The 19,561-nt window shown below is 39.7% G+C and overlaps 1 protein-coding gene and 1 non-coding gene across 3 annotated transcripts; both read right to left on the bottom strand.

Moving 5' to 3' along the window:
• Positions 1-885: 885 nt before the first annotated feature.
• HAUS6 (HAUS augmin like complex subunit 6) lies at positions 886-19,559 on the bottom strand. 2 transcript variants are annotated; one of them, XM_075526934.1, is made up of 17 exons: positions 19,329-19,559; positions 18,688-18,783; positions 17,865-17,943; positions 16,750-16,882; positions 16,026-16,173; positions 12,600-12,665; positions 12,425-12,476; positions 12,041-12,223; positions 11,215-11,399; positions 10,486-10,615; positions 9,810-9,903; positions 7,871-7,961; positions 6,333-6,396; positions 5,445-5,630; positions 4,420-4,555; positions 3,016-4,035; positions 886-2,100 (listed from the first exon to the last, which is right to left on the bottom strand). In XM_075526934.1, the coding sequence occupies exons 1-17, from the start codon at positions 19,421-19,423 to the stop codon at positions 2,048-2,050; spliced, it is 2,811 nt and encodes a 936-aa protein (XP_075383049.1). In that variant the 5' UTR covers positions 19,424-19,559; the 3' UTR covers positions 886-2,047. The 2 variants fall into 2 exon arrangements, with proteins under 2 accessions (XP_075383049.1, XP_075383050.1); XM_075526935.1 differs by having other exon boundaries at positions 887-2,100; positions 18,688-18,719.
• LOC142402861 (small Cajal body-specific RNA 8) lies at positions 6,500-6,629 on the bottom strand. Its single transcript, XR_012773501.1, has one exon.
• Positions 19,560-19,561: the final 2 nt, after the last annotated feature.

A 19,561-nucleotide genomic window follows, 5' to 3' on the forward strand; every position in this document is an offset into this window, starting at 1 on the left:
ACAAAAAAAACCCCACAACCACTCTTCAGCAGCAGTCCTTGGAGACAATTATGTCAGAAGAAGATCGAGGAACCTCCAGAAGCAGGGACAGGCACACCACACTGGTACAGACTGCACTACACATCCCAGCTGACCAGCTCCTTCCCTGGGGCAGCATGCCCAGGTTCCTCTGGTGACGTCCCAACCAGAGCGCTGCAGTCCTGCTTTCAAGCCTCTTCTGAGCAGGGCATGAAAGCCTTGACAGTCACCTGGGGAACCTCTGTGAAGTCACCAGCACCAAGCTCCAGAGCCCAGGTCTGCATGGAACAAAGCTGGGCCTGTTCCATACAGCCGATAGCCAAGGTCAGACCTTCCAATTCTCTAGCTGTTTGACCATGATTAGATCAACATGTAAATGGGCTGTTAAGAAGCACTTCCCTCTTAGCTGTTAACATGTTAGCAGCTACATTATAGCTTCTGCAACCAGCCACATAAACTCTTTTCATAATGTTGTAGTAGTCACTGTAGTAGTCACACAGCATTAGTATTAAGGCTTGTTGAAGCCTTAGCCCCCAAGAACTTTCACCCAGATCCACCGACCGACCGTGCACTGAACTTTTACTTGGCTACATGAAGGAAGGCCCCCGAAACCGTGCAAACCAGAAAGATAAGGAGGCTTCAACCTTAGCAGAGGCTGCGATCTTAGAGATAAGAGAAGAATCGGCCCGCCTAGAGACAAGGAAAGGGCCCAGTGAAGAACGGGAAGACCCCAGACCCCAATACTACTATTGGCCCGCACTGTCTCCTGACGGGACAGGAATTCAGACTGTAAGGGTATAATCGCCCAGGGATTTCTTTGTCCCGGGTCCCTCTCCAGAGGCACCCAGCTCGAGCTGTTTTCACCACTGTAACAATCAATAAATTCATCTGGCGTACGTCATATCGGAGACTCTGCTTTGGGAAACCTCGGGTCAAGCCAAGGGGAGAGGAAGCGCCCGGGAGTGAGCGTGTGTGTAAGCGAGGAGTCGGAAAGGGCACCCGTCAGCTCAGGGGAGCTGCCGCTGCGAAGGGACTCTGGTCCCAGCAGCTGAAGTCTCGGGTGGTGTGTGTGCTGCTCCCCAAATGGTGTGCAAGTGCTTGGGCAGTGGCTTCTCCTTTAACAATAAAGCTTGTCAAATTCTGCTTTATAAGGAAGATGTCAAATACAAGTGGAGATTCTTCTTAAAAACTATTTGCAACTGTTTTGGAAGAAAGGAAGAGAAAGATATACCAGAACAGAAGGACAAATGTACTTAGCAATGCTTCAAAACTCTGTAAACACATCAGGTTACGGGTTAGTACTTTTACAATAGTAAGTTCATCTGCTGGAACCTCAACTTTTACATTCCCACCCCACCACAACCAGTATTATCAGTTAGTTACACCACAATGTCATAAATGTGTATCAACTATTTGAAAATAAAGTGGCATTAACACTACCACAAGTCATAAATTTTTACAAATTCAGTGTAAAGCATTTATTCTGTAATATGCCTAAGAAATAGCCACTTTAGTGGACGTTTATAAAACGAGAGCAGCCTCTATGAACAGGTAGAACTGATGGCAATATCGACCAGAAGCCTCAATAAGAAAGAAGAATCCAATTAATGTAGAGCATCACGTAAAATTTGGGTTGTTTTGTTTTGGGTTTTTTTGAGGGGCTGGGGGAAAATTAGGGGCAAGATAGAGACACCAAAGATTGCACTATTTCTCATTTGAGACTTTGTTTTTCCATTTTCTAGCTTATGCCACCTACTCAACAGCTGCTATTTCTAAATATATACTTTAAAAAATACATAGTTCTGTACATAAATGATGGGCTGTACATAGAATGCTACTATGGATGACATGAAATTGGAAGAACCAGAGCAGGCAACTGACACTCTTAAACAAGGAGAGTGGAATACAGACTCTGGAAAAAAATAGAAAGGAGTGCAACTTCTCCATATAGGCAGTGCTTGGAGAAGATGCTACACGCTCAAGTGAACCATAATTGCGCTACTACGGTTATGCTTCTGCTTTACAAATTCTATGCTGATGATGGTTCCTTCGTGTCTGGCTTCTCATTCAACTGCTCTTTATCTGGAAGAAAAAGTGTATTAGTTAGCACTCTACAATATTGAACTAATTGACAGAAATACTGCTCCAAAAGTGTTTGGTGTATATTAAAAAAAGCATATATGAAATAGTACTTGTAATTTTGATAACTGTTCCAAGTAAGGTAAAATAATCTGCTATCAGTACACCCATAATTTTAAGCAAAAGCTAAATTGCAGCAAGCCTTTGCACAAAGTATAAGTCTCACTACTCCTTGAGACTAGCTTGTGTTAAATTCCTAGTACTCCATTAAATACCAGTACTCCATTAAATACCACCTGTTCTGGTGAAAGTCTTCTGTATAACAATTACTGGCTCATTTTTATTAATGCGTTTCAAAAATTGACCTCATGACCTCATCATAACTAAACACTTCACTACTGGTTAAACAGAGTTGACACTTCTGTTCAAAATGGGGTGAGGGGGCAGGCAGGCTGGAATGCAGGATATTTCATAATAAAAAGTATATTAATAAAGTATTACAGACTATGAACACCTGACTGACCTCACAAAAGTTCCAATTACCTACAACACACTTCTAAATAGCCAAATTTGCTCAGAGTAAACACACAATTTCAAACTAACTTCGTGAATTCTCAAAATTTAACTTCAGATTACTCCATTGCTAATGCACCTTAATGCTTTTTTTTTTTAAATAGCTGCACTTTACCTCAGAAAGTCAGATAAGCACCTTTCCTCCTGCTTGCAAGATGCTGATGCAACTAAAGGAAGCATGTTTCCTTTGTTTTTATGTCTCATCTTCCATAAGGAATAAGAATACAAAATCTGTCTCCCTACACTTCCACAGCAGGGTTCAGCTATTCAGAGTAGGTTATTTATGGTAGTACACCCAGTGGCAGAATGGGCAAAATCTGGTTGCTAAAGTACACGGACACTTACCCTTCAATTTATCTATTAAGTCAAATGGGATTTCGTGTACCACTGATGCCATTTCCTCCAGATGTAGACAGGATACCAGCAAAGATGACAGGGAATATTTTCTTTCGTTAAGAGATACTGGTGATGGTGTCTTGGTAAATTCTTTGTCCAAGCAGAAGAGTTCTTGAGGACCGCACAGTTCATCTCTTTCTCTTTTTTCCAGTGCAAGACTTAGGTCTGATCTACAACTTACAGATTCACCTCCATTATGTGTTTGATGCAGCTCCTGTTCACTTCTAGATGCAGTCTTTTTCAGCACTTTATTTGTGTTGAACAGGGACTGTAGATCTAGCTTTGATTTTTGATTATCCCCCTTATTTTTTGAACCACCTGTTATGTAGGCGTTGTCTACTACAGTAAAATCAGATTCTGAGCTTGCAGATTTGTTGGGATCTATGTTATCAAGTTCTTCTGGAAGTGTCTCATCCAATATCCCCAAGTGGGTAGCTTCATGACTGATAGAACTTAACAATGGAGAAACATTCCAGTGCAGCATCCCATCCATTAAGGAACCGTCAAAGTGGTCTGAAGGTAGAACATTTGTTCTACTTTTGTTTTCTGAACAAATATCTGGTGTATTCATGCTCTTCTTTACATGTTGAAAACTCTGTTCTTCTGGATCTTCTACAGAACTTTTGTTCAAAACAATACATTTTAATTCCTGTTCTTCAGTTCTCTCACTCTCTTGCATTCCAGATGTTTCCAAAATTGGAGATTCCATGCTATGACTTATCCTCATCTGCTCCAGAGGTCTAAATTCTGTAGAACTTGACTGGGACTTCCTTTCTGACAAGGGAGGATCAAAGTCAGGTACAGCAGACGCAGGGATAGAGCACACGGATCTAGAGTCTGCCACCTTCTGCATTATAGGTCTAGCATCCGTCGGAGCTTCTTCTATCATTACTTCAGCTGGAGCCAGCTCTATGTCTGATGAGCCCTCAGTACAAACAGCTTTTCTCCATGAGCTTCTAATTTCAGTAACTAAATGGAACAAACCAAGGTAAAATTTTAGTACTTTCATACTCTCAATCAACGTGTTTTTCTTCTGTCCCTTCAGTAACATAAGCAATCCAAGAAGGAAGATGTACAGGTGCTTTATATCATTTATGCTTAGTTTTCTTACTCAACACCAAGGGGATTCTACACAGGAAAAAAACCTATGTTAAATAAAATTCACAGTATCCACATCTTATTAGGCCTACATCTTACTAGGCCTACTATGTTGTGTTACACAGTGAGCCATTAGGATAACTTGCAGCTTCACTGAAATAATTATCTTCTTCTTCTTGTGTGACAAGTACAATGTCAATGAACTAATCACATTTCTAATCAGTGAGTATTATAAAAGCAGAGTTTTAGACTTACGCAGATTTTCTGGAGTTCGGGGAATTTGTTTCCTTGTCAAAAATGGGTTAAAAGCCAGCGAGCTAATGAGATCTTCTAATGCCATTCCTTTTCCGTCTCCACCCTGAGGCGACTCAGATACCACTGCTTCTGCAACCTGTAGAATGTTAGAGAAGGGCAAACCCTCAGAAAGCAAAATTACAACCTCTTTATTTCTGTCAGTTATGGCTTAAAATAAATCCCATTCTCCAAATGATCTGAAGAATTTGGAATCTCCTGACTCTTCTGTCATTCACTACTTAGGCTCAAAACAACCACAGTGTCCTACAAACACAAAATGAAGACAGGGGACTGAAATCAGAATTCAATTCTAAGTTCCCTCATCATCTATGAAACCATCTTTAAAATAAGAAAATGTGCTCAGATAGAATATATTTAAGACACTAGTTGAGAACTGCATAAGCATGAAGACTAGAGCTGTATTTACATTAGTAAAAAATTTTAGCAGATGAAAAATAACTATACCATTTCAGTGAAAGATGCAATTTACTTTCTAAATTAAGCTGTGGCACATTTTACAGTAACTCTTGTGAAGGAATTCCTCAATTAAATCTTAAATGAAATACCTAAAAAAGGAAATACTTAAATTCCTGGTTAAAATTCCCATGCCCCTGTTAGATATTTAACCTGTATAACTTCAGAAACAAAATGGACTCTCGAATTCTTAATACATGCAGTGGTTCATAGATTAAAATATGAGAGGTGATAAAAATCATACCATGATTCTACTGAAAGTGCTATTCACTTCACCATGATTTATAAGTGTAAGTGCACAAGCTCCGTGCTTCCAGGTGTACTTCTTTGGGCAGTCACCCCTAAAACTTAGTGACACTGATTACTATCTAGCAGAAAAAAAAAAGTAACTTTTGATGTATGCAGATTACAAGAGGCATTTTATGATATAATCAGTAATTTGTTCTCTGAACTTAATGACCATTTTTTAAAAAACCAAATAAATAAAAAATGTAAAAATAACTTTTCCTAACCTGTTCTGCCAGTTCATCTCTGGCTTTCTTAAGAGGGTCTTCTTTTTTGACAGGAGACTCTGTCTGGGTAACATGATCACCTGCATTCTCCCACATTTCTGAAATGGCGGACTCATCCTTTCCATTTTTTAAGATCTTTGGAGGCACAGGGGTTTTGTTCTCCTTGCAAGTTTCAATATGCAAGTTCTAGAGGAATACAGAGGAATTATTAGAAGTTTTAAACTCAGGTGTCAGAAAATTAGCATGAAGAAACTGCTGTACAAAGTCTGAACAGCAATGGCCTTAGCGTTTAGTCCATAAAAATATTTCAGTCTTAAATTCTAACTAAACACAAAATATTTTTACAATTGTATTTAAAGTAGGACATAAGTAGTAGCTAGGATAGGGTGTTGGATAGAACACAGATGACTCATCTGCAACTACCTCGAACACACTACAGTGAACAATTGTGCAATGGACATCTATACATCCAAGTTACTTTTAGGCCACATTATAACCCTTAAGTTCACACACGACTTAAAGAAATACCGAAGTCTGACCACTGGTCACACCAAAAAGACGAGGAGTCAGCAAGCAGGGAAATCAGTGACACACTGTACATTGTACGGGAAGTCAGGTGCAAGTGCACCTACTTCCTACCGTCCTTTCCTAAAGCTTAATGAAGTCCCTGGCAGTTAGCTTTTACAGTTTTTACGGGACTGATTCAGATGTGTAAAAATACTACTTAAAAACAAACAAACAAACAAACAAAACAAAACAAAACAAAAAAAAAAAAAAAGCCCACAACCCCCCCCCCCCCCAAATACTAACTCTAGGCTTCAATCAATGTAAAAAGCAAGTATCGTAAGCTTAACTTCTTTGAAAGGTAGGAAATTACTGAAGAATAACCTTTTCAATTAACACGTCTCTGTTTTCAGATGCTTTTGACAACTCCAAAGACAGTGAAGAGATCCTTGTGGGGGGATGGGAGGGAGGACAGGAGGGGGGTTAAAAACGAACAAACAAAAAAAGACAAAAGAGGTTTTAGAAACAAATTAAGCAATTTGGCCATTACATATTGTGTGCCCCGTATCTGTCCGTTACGATTTCCCTCAATTCGTCCCGGTCATCAGAAGGCAATTTTACTATAGGGAGAACATGTGACAATTAGAGCAGATTCAGCCCTACTTGTGTATCAGCCTCCCAAAATTAATAAATTCTGAAACTTTTCCCTTGATTACCAAACAGAAAAAGAAGGGATTTTGTGATACATTTTGTAAACACGTTATCTGTATTTTGCAATCAAAGATAACCGGAAAGTTTTCTGCAGACTCGGTAATGTTTTTCCCTAGATATTCTTCCTCTGAATCACCTCTGGCATCCACAGGTCTGTTCCTATAAGAACTGACTGATATTTAACAAAAACACCTGGCTACCAAAAACTTGAGTCTTACCACTTCTGATGAGAGTAGTGCTAATTGTATAGCTCTCGAAAATGTTAGGTACAGTCCTCACTTCTTAGGAAGAACGCACCTTAAAATGTTAATATTTGCTGTTACCTGTCTTTAGAATCAGAAGCAGATGAAAATCCATGCTGTATGAAATCACTGAGAGAAATCCAGGCTTTAATTATTAACTACTTGGACAACCTTTGAGACTTATATGCAACTACATCTACTGATGTCCAAGTATAGGACAGCCTTCCTTTGCTAACTCCCTTTCTCTCCTAGCAGGCAACTTTCAAATATCTGTAGGAGTCATAATATAAAATACAGTGTTATTCAAAAGGTCATGAAACCTCCCTGGACTAAGTAAATGACAAACAGGCCAAATTTAGAATACCATTGTTGTGTGTTCTATCCTTTGCTGGAACTACAATAAGAGAAATTACAGAACAAAGTGATTTTAGGAAATTCATGAGAAAAGCCTTGTCAAGAAGGTTTAGCACAGTAATTGTACTTGGGAGTCAGGGTTTTCTGGTTTGGTTTGGTTTTAGTTGTTGGGTTTTTTTGTTTTGGTGTGGTTTTTTGTTGTTGGTGGGGTTTTTTTTAACGCAAAAGAAGGGCTCCTGTGAATGCCTGTTCCTTTATTCTCAGGCTATACTGAACATATATGCCTACCTCAACCCAGCCTAAGAAACAGAATTCTCTGTTTTCTCCACCTACCTCTTATAACTTGACAGAACTTAGCTACAAAGTGAGTTAAAAACCTTGCAACTTGGCTGCTGCACATCCTATTTAGCCGCAACCAGTTGATCAATCAGTCACCAGCTGGAGAAAGTGGCAGTTACTTTAGGACTATCTTGCTAAATCAGGTAGATGTGACATGTAAGGAGTGGGCTACTGAAATATCCCTCTAAAGATCAAGAGATGCAATACAGTCAACTCCAACAAGTAAATTTCTATTTTTCCCACTGCTTTTTTATCAATTTCTCAATAACATCATACCATCTTTGTGGTGGTGTTGACCTATCCGTCATAGTTTCCAATGCTCCATCATCTTTCTCATGATGTACTTCATGAAGAGAGTCATAAACATCTAGAAAAGCAAATCAAGAGTTTTATTATTGCCTCCATTTTTTTTTGCTCAGGCTTCCCTGGTGACACAAGTGACTCAGACCACTTCTGCAGACTATTCACAGGATGGACTTTATAAAAACTTCAAGAAAAATAAACTAATACATAAGCAGGACAATGAAATAAATCCTTTTGCTCAGGTACCACCTGCAGCCACAGATACCACTAGCAGCCAGCACCTATTTGTGTTGTTCCTGAACGCATGTTTGAGAGGCATGATTCTATCTGCTGCCCTGCAGACATCAATGATACATTCCACCTTCCTCCAGACTACAATCCCAGCCACGTCATCATCATCCCCTCCTCTCCACATACGCATCAATTGAGTGGCACATCAATTCCACAAAGTATATTTCCACCCACGTTTTCCCCACCATCTTCACCTGCATTTATCAGTAAGTATCTCTGTGGACATACTCATCCCTCTGTTCAACACTGCCTCAATCCAAGCAAGGCAAGGCACACTAAAGGAAATGTTTTGCACATTATTAGAGGTACATGTACCTCAGCTCAGGTCTCTCCATAATAATAAATATCTATTTTGGCACATCATTTGGATAAACAGCCAGTTTAACCTCAGTAGTTCTCTACTAACCCTGAATTCCAGCTTCTGCAAACATAAATGGCATTTTGTTTTGTGCTCACCTCAACAACACCTCCAACATCCAAACTCACTTCAAGAAGTTAGGTGAGGTTAACATTTTTTTTAAAGCTTACCACGTTAACAGGCAGAAAGTTAGTTTTCTCAGTGGGTGGATTCTCAGATCAAGCATCTTAACCACAGAGTAGAGAGAATGCCACAGACACCACTTTGTCTCAAGCTTTCTGATATTACCAGAAGATCACAGCATTATTGCACGGTGCTTTAATCTTTGAAATTTTTAAGGTAAATGACCTTCCATTTGCAATTCTGTAGCCTTTACTTTGCAGCTTCTAGCCTTACACCCTACATACCCTCAGACTGCTGGAGCAGTGCTTTCACCTTTGTAATCAAAAGCATCTTCTCCCTATTGCTTTGCAGCTTGAAATTCCAACACATCTGCTATGTCATTTTTCCTAAAAGGGACTGCACATGACATATGATTCAAGCTGTCTTCCTCCTCCTTTTTCACCCCTGCTTTCTAGCTTCTAATTTATAACTCTATATCAGGGACAGTCAACACTTGATCAATAAGCACTACCCAGTAAAATACAACCAGCTCATCAGCTGATTAGCATGTGCAACATCCATATCTGATGGAAGTGAGCTCTGGTCAGCACTGTTAACCTAAAGACTTAAAGCAACGAACACAGAGATCAAGTAAGGTCCTGATCAAATGGCACCGTTACTGTGGAGTAAGTATTTCAGAATGCACCAGGGAAAGATGCCTACCTGGGAGGACACCTTCAATCTCTTTTCCCATCCGGCCAATGGGAAAAGTTTTATCTTCCTTCCCTCTTTCTTATTACTCCTCCAACCTGAAGCAACTTTTACTGTTAATGTGAATGTACTCTCTAGAACCCATGAATGAACCTTTATACATGGAAATCTGTCTCAACATCCTTCGTGCAAGAACAACAAAATACCAAACAGCTCCAGCATTGTTTTTTTTGCCATATCAAAAGCGTCAGAGTATCTCTGAGATACAACAAGGTTGAAAAATGTAAGGCAATTGTGGCAAGGAGTCATTCAGAACCACATTATCAGAGACTATCAAAGATACTTGCAAATGCAAGCAGGGAGTCTTTTTGACTCCAGGTAACTTTTAACAACTTGGGGGGGGGGGAGGGGGGGTGGGAGAAGGAAAAGAAACTTCTCCTGTTCACCCACCTAAAGCTGATACCAGTTGCTGATAAAGGACACTATCCTCCTCTTCTTCTTCAATATAAGAATGGGGTGGCAAAGGTGGTAACAAATCAAGTTCCTTTCAAAAAAAAGAAAAAGTCACACAAGCAGGCTGAAAAAATCTGCATATCAACACCAACTAATAGACAATTATTTACAACAGCTTTTCTGCAAACCAGCTGTCAGACTCAACACGAAACTTTCCCTCTCTCTGCTGGGTAGCTCGGCAAGGGGTATAACCTCAGATCCCTGTATCAATGTCAGTGTTATCGTTCATTCATCAAGCAGATCACTTTACAACAGAAAAACAGAACTCAGCAGCTGTTCGGATTGATAGCACATGAAAGCTCAGTTTCCACAGGGGGAATGGACATGGACAAAACCAAAACCAATCAGCTCACTCTTATGCTGATCTATTGTCTTGACAAGATGGTTCCATCCCCCATCTCAAATGCAGACACCAGCTGTCATTAAGTCAAATGTAACTTCTTTAAGAAAGACTACTTCATAAAGCAATTTCTGCTATATTGTGCTATCTGATTCCCTAACCTTACATATAAAGCTTAAGTGTTTGCAACAGAACACACCAGCTTAGATGTACATCCTCTCTCACCTTCACCCATTCTCTTCCCCAGAATCAGATAAATTGAACACTACTTACTGGATCCTGATCCAAGACTAAATCAAAAGGACACAGGCTAAGAAAGCTTTTCCAATTCACTTCCCAGTCTTCCTGTTCTCTAGAAATATATCCACCCGTTGACACACAATGCTGTTGCTCTGTTTCTAGCCTGTAACATATGAGCATGGAAAATGAGTGTAACACGTCTGTTGGTGGAGATAACAATTCTGCACAAAGACGGAGAGTATTATGTGGCCCGCTTATCCTGAAAAATGTTTGATATGTACCAACTTATTCATGCATTTGTGCATGCACTAAGAACTAACTGAAATTCACAACCTAAAAAGCAGCCACTAGGTAGTCTTCGTGTTTCTTACAGTAGAATTGGAAGAACTATACTAAAATACATACAGACAATGAGATACACACTTAAACTTTCCCTAAGCTCATTTCAGGTAAAGTTTTAAAATTCCAGAATTGACTAATATAACAAGAAAAAAAAATATGTAAAAAATAGATCAGCTAGCAAACGAAGTCCCCAGGAACAAAGCCTAAAATATTACTGAAGCAAGGGCAAAAAGCTGAAGTTACCTAGAGAAGAATCTCAGTAAAAGTTATACAGATAATCAAGACAAATGTGAATTTCCCAGAGGCAAAGCAAAAAGATTGTTCTCACTATAAATATTACTTTAGAAAAGACTCCAAGGTAGGAAGACATGATGCTTAGACTAAAGAACAAGGAACCAGAGAAAATTTCCAAACAATTACCTCTCTGCTTCAAAATCCTGTAGTACTTTATTGCAGAGCATAATCCTATTCTCAATGACCTGAATTTCTTCTTTTAATTCAAATTGACAACGTTCATCTCTCAATGTCCTAAGGGCTTCATTTAATAACTGAATGACTGTTAAGAAATTCAGCTTTTCAGCTTTATATACATCTCCTGTACAACGCTTGAAGTATAACAAGCAAGAAAAAAAAGAATTAGTGAACAGCATCAATATCAGAAAGTTATGTCTTCTGCAGTCAGAGCAGGCATACAAAGTTCCACTTTGTATTTTGATTCAGTTCCTGACTGTTTCATTTTTCAAAAAATGCACGCTAGATTTAAGCCTCAGGTTTGTTTTCTAGAATCAGCTGCTTGAAAGCAGCCTATAAAGCAATACGAACTAAGAAAACCTTAACTAATGAGGTATGCTGTTTAACCACTGCCCCAAAAGATGCAACAGGCCTAAACAGCACCATACACCACACATTGGAAACAAAAGCCCATTAGTTAAAGCAATAATTAAACTGGTCAACCTAGTTTTAATGTCTAAACAACAAAAAAAAAATCAAGTACTAATCAGGCAGACTTATCAATGCAGTTATTGAACTTTAAAAGTTAATGGCTGAAATATAACCAATCCAAAACTGCAGCATAATCATAACAAACTTTTACATACAAATTAGACATATTTTCTTCATCCTTGAGCAACCACATCTTATCATCTCTGAAGTAGGTTTGTTTTTTTTAAAAGGTATCTAATTACACCCCTGGGGGCTAAAAAAAAGAATAAAATACAGTTTAGCAAGAAGGACAAAAATTACTTACTTGGTGTATGTCACTTACAACTCTGTGAGCCAACAGCCGTGGAACCCTGAGAACAATGTTAGTTCCATCTAAAATGCACTGACCAACACAATCTTCAAGTACATCAAGCACAGAATCCACAACTTCCTTTTCCTTTTTCAGAGATGTAAGCATTTCCACTACAAGTGTCCACATACTGCGTACCTTAATAGGCAAGAAGGACAAAAACGCTACGTTAGAATGTCTGCCACTTATAATGACAGAGTATCAAAACAGCATAAAGGCAGATTAAGGGGCTAGCATAATCACAGGCAGACAAGTGGAAATAACAGTATCTGAGAGTAAGTGTTGCAGAAATGTAAGAAGAAATACAGTACGCGGCCACAGCAGAAAAAAAATGCTCACCTTTTGAATTCTCTCAGTTTTGCCATTTTTGTTTTGGTCATTTTGTTTCATCCTATATGTGCATGCAAAACAAAAGTTCAAGTGGACTACAATGAAATTATAGTTCATATTTCATAAAATTGAGTAAGAAACTGATTTTATATATGCTAACTTAGCTATAAGGAAAAACACTTACTTGCAAGACTGTATCTGCAGGACTGCATATTCAGACTTTATCTGTTTTATTTCTTCAATTAAAAGCCTAGGAAAAAAGCTAACAGTTACCACATATTTTTAAAGAATCCAAGTTTCTACTCTGCTGTTCTCAGATTTCCTTACAATCACTAATCAGTCATGTTCATTCTTTCTAAATCTGCATACTGAGACAGTTTTGGAATGATGCCAAAAAAAGAAAACCAAACCCAAAAAACCCCCAACTTATCTTTGACTTCCTCACCATGACTTCGTGCAGAAAGACAGCCAGGAAAGCCACTAAGATATCTGTAAATTAAGCAATTAAGCTGTGGCTTATTCTATTGCAATGGAACGGCTTTTATTAGACCCAAGAACAATAATGAAGTTACTAGAAATGAACTTTATTAACATAAACCTCCAAATATATTCAGCAATTGTACAGTACCCAAATCCCTCAGTTTCAAAGAACTAGAGAACAGAATACTGGAGTACAAGCAGCTGGACCACCAAAGTTCTTTTGCCAAAGCCAAAGTGCTTCTATTAAATTTTTAAGCATGCAAAAACCACAGTGGCCTGATTTTCAGAAACAGTGGGTGCCCCTGAATCATGCTGAATTCTGAAGGATCTTCAGAGTTCTGATGCCTTGTTAAGAATCAAAAAGCTATAGAGAATTAAGTTTTTGAAGGGTACCACTCACAAGGTAAGCAAGAGCACTAATACTTCCCAAGCAGAGTTAGAGGAGATGCAGAATTATAGAAATCAGAGAAGTTTAGGAGACTTTGACCTCTGGAAATTATATTCTTGAGCCTTCCATTATGTTACTCATAGTCCTGTCAAGCCAAGTCTTGAATGTTTCCAGCAAGGGAGACTCTACCACTTTTCTGGGTAACCTATTCCACATGAGATTTTTTAATTGTTTTTTTTTCCATCCAGATGGAGTTTTCCCTTACGCACCGTGGGCCTGTTGCCTCTTGTCCTGTGACCATACATCCTTGTGAAGACAGTACCTCCATCTTCTCTACAACTACTTTTTAGATATTGAAGACTGTGATTAAATCCCCTGAGCTTTGTCTTCCTCAGGCTAAACAAACCCAATTTCTACAGCTTTTACTCATATGTGTCAAGCTCTCCAACCCTCTTACCGTTGTGGTCCTCTGCTAGAATCTCTCCCATCTTTCAATCTCCCTCCTCAACTGGGGGGGGACCAAAACTGAACACAGTATTCCAGGTGTGGCCCTACAATTGCCAGGCAGAGTGAATCTCTTGATCTGCTGGCTGTGCTCCTTTTCATACAGCCTAGGAGGCTGTTGGTCTTCTTGGCTACCAGGGCACACTGCTGACTCGTGCTCAGCTTGTGACCCAACACTACTCTCACCTTCGGTTGTTCTTCGCACTGATCTTTGTTAAACCTCACACAATTCTTGTTGGGCAAGCCTCCAAACCCAGGAAGGTCTCTGCGTAATGGCTCTTCATTCCAGTATATCTACCTTTCCTCACAGTTTGGCATCATCTGCAAGTTTGGTGGGTTTGCATTCAATCCTGTCATCCATACCCCTTATGAAGACAAGGAATAGTATAAGACACAGTATCAACCCCAGAGGAACTCCACTCATGATAAGCTACCAGTTAGACTTTGAAGCACTACCACCGTTTGGGCTCACCCCTTCAGCTAGCCTTCTCTCTTTCCAAAGATGACAGAGTAGTTCTGAAATAATGCCAGGGAAGTATCTCTGCACCCTTGAATGCATTCTATCAGGTAGCAAAGGTCTGTGTACATCCAGTTTGTACACACAAACCTCCTCTTTACCCTCTTCTACTATCACTGGTCTGTTGCTTCTTTCATCACTGCTTCTTGGCACAGAGACTGCACTACTGACCTTACCCATGAAGACTGAGGCAAAGAAGGCATTAGGTATTTCAGCCTGTGACACTTGTAATTTAACTTATTTCATTCAGAAGCAGACCTAAATCCTTCATGTACATCCACTTCCTAGTAACATACCTATGGAAGCCTTTTTTCAGGCTCTTACCAGGCTCTTGGAGCTTTAGCTGAACTTTGGCCTTCGTAACTACATCACTGCACACCTGAGAAATATTTCTGTATTTACGTCTGGGAGTCAGTCCCGTTTTCCATATGCTGCTGCTTTGGTTTCTGAGCACTATCACTAGCTCACTGTTTTAACCAGGTTTATTTCTTGTTATGCCTGTTTCTTTTTCCACTTAAGGGGACGGACCACACTTGAGCTTCAGCAAGGATCTCTGAAAATAACCTAGCACTCCTGAGCCCTTCTGCTTTCCACAGGACACCTCCTAGCAGTTTCCTGGGCAAGTGGAAATCCACTCTTCTAAGTCCTGTGTCATTATTCTTCCACTTGTCTTCCTCATGTTCCTTAGGATCTTAAGTTCTACAGCCACGGCTGCAGTGACCATAAGGCTCCTGTTGGCAGTTACATCTCCAGAAAAGTTTCTCTTACTTGTAAGCAGTGAGTTCAAAAGAGCACCACTCCCACACAGCATACCCAGTGATCACATTACAAAGCCATCGTCAGTGCACTCCAGTTTCCCAGATTCTTAATGCACCACTGTATTGCTTTCCCAGCAAATACCACGGTAAGCTGAAGTCCTTTATAAGAATCAAGGCCTGCCAGTCTGAGGTGTGTTTGATTCCTCTGAAGAAGGCTTCAAATACCTTCCCTGGTATAGAGAAAGAGGTGTATAGTAGATACCCACCATGAGGTCTCCCTTAATGCTAAACCCTCTGATCTTGATCCAAAGGCATGAAACAGACGGAGCTATGCTACATGCACTCAAACTGCTCTTTTACATACAGTGCAACTGCTCTTTTTCTGTCATTTACTGAACAGCTTGCAACTGTCCATGACAGTGCTCCAGTCGTGTAAACTATCCCACCCAAATTATGCAAATTCAAATGCCTGCACAGTAAGTTCCAGTTATTCTTGTTTCTCAAACTGGGAATGTTTTCCATACACAAGAATAAAGAATAGCATAATTTTGATGAAATAATTAACGATTATGTAAATAAAATGTGTCCCACAGTGATTAAGCAAAGACCAAATGTTTCATCCAGAGCCAGTTATATTCTAAGATATGACCCTTCAAATGTTAAGAAATCATAGTGCTACACATGCAGAATTCCCTGATCATTTTTAACACCCGAGTAACCATATCTTCCAAAATATAGCATCTCCTAACTGAAGAACTAATTTCTTTAGACTACTATGCTTCACAAAAGACCCTACAAACAGTAGAACTGTCAATTAAAGGAGGTGAAGAGGGAAAAAATGGGGAGAAGCTCAACAGAAGTCATGATGTAAAGTAGATGCAGCCTCCTCAAATCCTTTTAAAAACACACACACAAAAGTCAGCTCTTATGAAAAGACTCAATTTCTTTAAATGCATTACTTACTGTGCTTTTTTCTCATATTCTTGAATAACAAAATCTTCCTTTTGAAAAATTTGCAGAAGTTTATTGTATGCGACTCTACATCTTGCATTTGCCATGTACACATCCTTAGGTCTCAACTTTACAGCTTCAGCAAAAGGTATATCAGTGCCTAAATGAAAGTTAATGTTTGGATTACATTATTCACTTTTAGCAAATACACAACTTCCTAATCTACCTAGTTTGAACTGAAAGAATCACAAATCAAGATGCCCATTTTACCTGGACTGAAATAGAATATGCAGCGTACTGTCTTTTTTGCCAGTTCTTTCTGTTGTATACATTTTCATTCCCTCACTCTCACTCCCTTTCCCTGTTCTTTAAGTGACCAAAACAATACAAGATGCGTAGAATAGACAGTTCTGATCCTTCAGAATTCCTCAAGCTGTGAGAAAGACTATGGTATAGTGGTCCAATACTTTTGAACCAAACCATTGCTTGTGTGTGTAACGGGTGTACAGCATTACACAGATGAGCCTTAGAGCAAGACCCGTAAAGCAACAGAAAGCAAAACAATCTGCACTGTTCTATCAGCAGTAGCTCTATGCCAGTGCACAGAACCCTGTGAAAGGTTTTGAACTGAGCAGCCAACTCAGAACTACTTAAAGCTCTTGGCATGTATTAAAGACTTGACAGATTCACTGTCAAACGTGACAAAAAGCATTTTTATTGTTCCATTACAGCTTACCTACAGAGTTCGTTTTCATGTCCTCAACCACTACATGTCTTGCAAACCGATATAATAGGTGAATAAGTTTAGGACCAGCAGGAGAAAGAAATGAAGAAGGTGTAATTTGTGGAAGACAGTTTTGGTCTTCATTCTAGAAAAGTTAAATTGGTTTTAAACACAAAACTAATCTAAGAAATAAAGCCTATACAACAGCCATCAAATATTTACCCGAGTACCAGAAAAAGCTAAACTACTTTGCCACCACCGTTGACATCTACTCTGGTCAGCAGAAGAGACTACAACTTTTTGAATGTTCCCCCCACCATTCCTAGTTCTATACGCGAAAGACAGTTTCAACACAAAGACTGAAATCAGTGTTGGGTAAATGTTAGAAATCTCTGCCGTCCTCACTCCTAACTGGTAATCCCTACCTTTGAAAAAGTATTCAAGTTTTTTTTCATATTTTCTACTGAAATCATTAATCAGTACTTTGTTCTGCTTTTATCTTACTCAAAGATATTGCAATGTTGGCTTTCACCTTGTCCATTACTACTAAAAAATAAGTGTTCCAGTACATAAAGACCTGATTTCTGGAATGATCATTAAAACAAAGGCAGCATGAGAAGACAACATAATAATCAATGATACCTGAAGCAATCAATTTTGGTTTGTCTCTTTTCCTTTAGAAAGCTCACCTTAAACTTTAGTCCCTTCCCCCATATATACGGAAAGACTAATATTAAAGTTTTTCATGTATCTGAAACCACTTTCACAATAACAAACACCTTCCCAGGCAACTTAGGCAAACATCTCTCAAGTTGAAGAAAATTATTCTCACCCAGAGCTGAGGAACCCCCTAGACTTCTGTTTAATCAAATACCATTATTCAGAATCAAGCCACAGCAGTTTTAAGACGCAAGATTGTCTCTGTCATGTAAATTCCACCATGCCACAATTTTTTCCTCAAACAAGTCTAAGATAAACTATGCGACATAAGACACTGTAAAACTGAATTCTTTGGTAAAACACCCTTATTTAAAACTCTTATTTAAAAGCACCACATATTCTCTCAAAAAAAGAATGAGGTCACAGAAACCAGTAGAGCATCAGTTTCCACTCTTCATAATACTCACTGCAATATCTTTTAGCCATATACAGCACTGCTTCCTAAATTCAGGATCTGTGAAGTTTCCAAGTGTAAAGAAACAGTCACTTTCCGTTTAAAAAGGAAGGGGAAAAAGAAGAAGAAAAAAAGAAAAACCAATTTCAAAACATGTTCAAACATTCAGTTACTTAAGTCTTGTTCTTATAATGGTTAATAAGACAAAGATTTCTTAGTGATGCCTCCTGGAGGAGCCAGAAGATGAGAGGATATAGCCTAGACCAAGAATAGCTAAAAGTTTGTTAAATGACAAGGTTTTCTTGCCATAGTAAGTTAATTACAGACTATTTCAGAGACAGATTTGTCTGCAGCTCTTTTTAATTCAGGAGAAGGGAAGAGGAAAAAAAAAAAGGGCCAGAACACTGACAATTTTCATATCACTGGCATTCCTCCAGCCACTTCTTTAATGTGTAAACTAAAACAGCCCAGTTATACGAGCTAAAACATTAATGAAGATGGGGTTCCTGCCATGTTGAAGATCCTGACAGCAATCCATAACTGGGAAACATTACTTGCTGTTTGGTCAGGGAAATGAATGGGAAAGGTAGATTACTTGGCAGCTATTAAAGTTTTTACCAAACTTGCCAAGTTACAGATACTACCAGAAACAACATTAATTAAGGCAAATTTTCTGATACATAGTAGAGTTGTGATCAAGAGGAAACAAATTATCTGACTGTACATTCTTTTTCCAGAGCATTCCCCAAGAGACCACTTTTTCCCCCCCTCAGCAACTGCATAAACCAGACTTTTGATTATGTGCGCAGCAGTAACATCACAAGCCAAATACTTACCCAAAAGTTTCTGCTGCGCGGGACTTATCCAGCTTAGCAAACAAGAAGAGGGCAAAGACATGAAACACACTGTTGTTTGGGTTATCAAACATCCTCCTAATACAGAAATAAACAGCTACATCAGAAGTAGTTAGGACGCCGAATTAACACAGCATTCTTACCGGCCACTTAAGATTACAAAATACTACTTTATATTAAAGCGTTACAAGTTATACATTGAATACTTTATCTTCTGCATAGTTAAGAATATATGTCCTCCAGCCTATTTAGCAACGTTGAAATAATTTCCGTGAGGGCATTTTCTCTCACAGAAGTTTTCAAACCAAGAGGTACGGAGCCAATCAGCTCACTTTCTTCACATGGCCGCGCGGGATGTATCAATCGGAGAGCAAGAGTTATTGCGATTTCTGCGTTTCACTTCTTCAGACATAGGTAACACAGATCACTACAGCAATTCAGGCGTTTCCTCTGTGTTACACACCGCCAAGGGCACCAGGCCCCTCGGCGGCCATTGCGAGACCACCCCTCCTCTTGAGGTGTGCGCTCCTGGGTGAAACCCAGGGCCCCACTCGGGGGCTGGCGGCCGCAAAAGGGCCCCCCCTCCGCCTTCTCCTCCTTCCCCGGCTCTCCCTCGCACTTACGTTCCCCATTCCAAGCCGCTGTCGCCAGCCTCCGGGTCGAAGCCCAGGGCCAGCACGTAGAGCCAGAGATGGTCGCTCTCCCACTCGACGTCCATAGTGCCAACCAGGTCACGCAGCACCCGCCGACGAAACCAGGTGGAGACGGGCCGCCTAACGGCCGCCTAACGGCCGCCTAACAGCTGCCACGCCACCGCCACCTTCCCCGCCCGCCAAAAGCTCCCGCGCGCGGGCTC

Source organism: Mycteria americana, chromosome Z (genome assembly GCF_035582795.1).
Source record: "Mycteria americana isolate JAX WOST 10 ecotype Jacksonville Zoo and Gardens chromosome Z, USCA_MyAme_1.0, whole genome shotgun sequence".
Lineage (NCBI taxonomy): Eukaryota > Metazoa > Chordata > Aves > Ciconiiformes > Ciconiidae > Mycteria > Mycteria americana.

Coding starts and splice junctions, on each gene's coding strand:
- HAUS6 (XM_075526934.1), bottom strand. CDS start 19,423: ATGGACGTCGAGTGGGAGAGCGACCATCTCTGGCTCTACGTGCTGGCC. Junction 12,224..12,424: donor AAACTGAGAGAATTCAAAAG/GTGAGCATTTTT, acceptor TTGCCTATTAAG/GTACGCAGTATGTGGACACT. Junction 4,556..5,444: donor GAGATGAACTGGCAGAACAG/GTTAGGAAAAGT, acceptor AACATTCTACAG/GTTGCAGAAGCAGTGGTATC.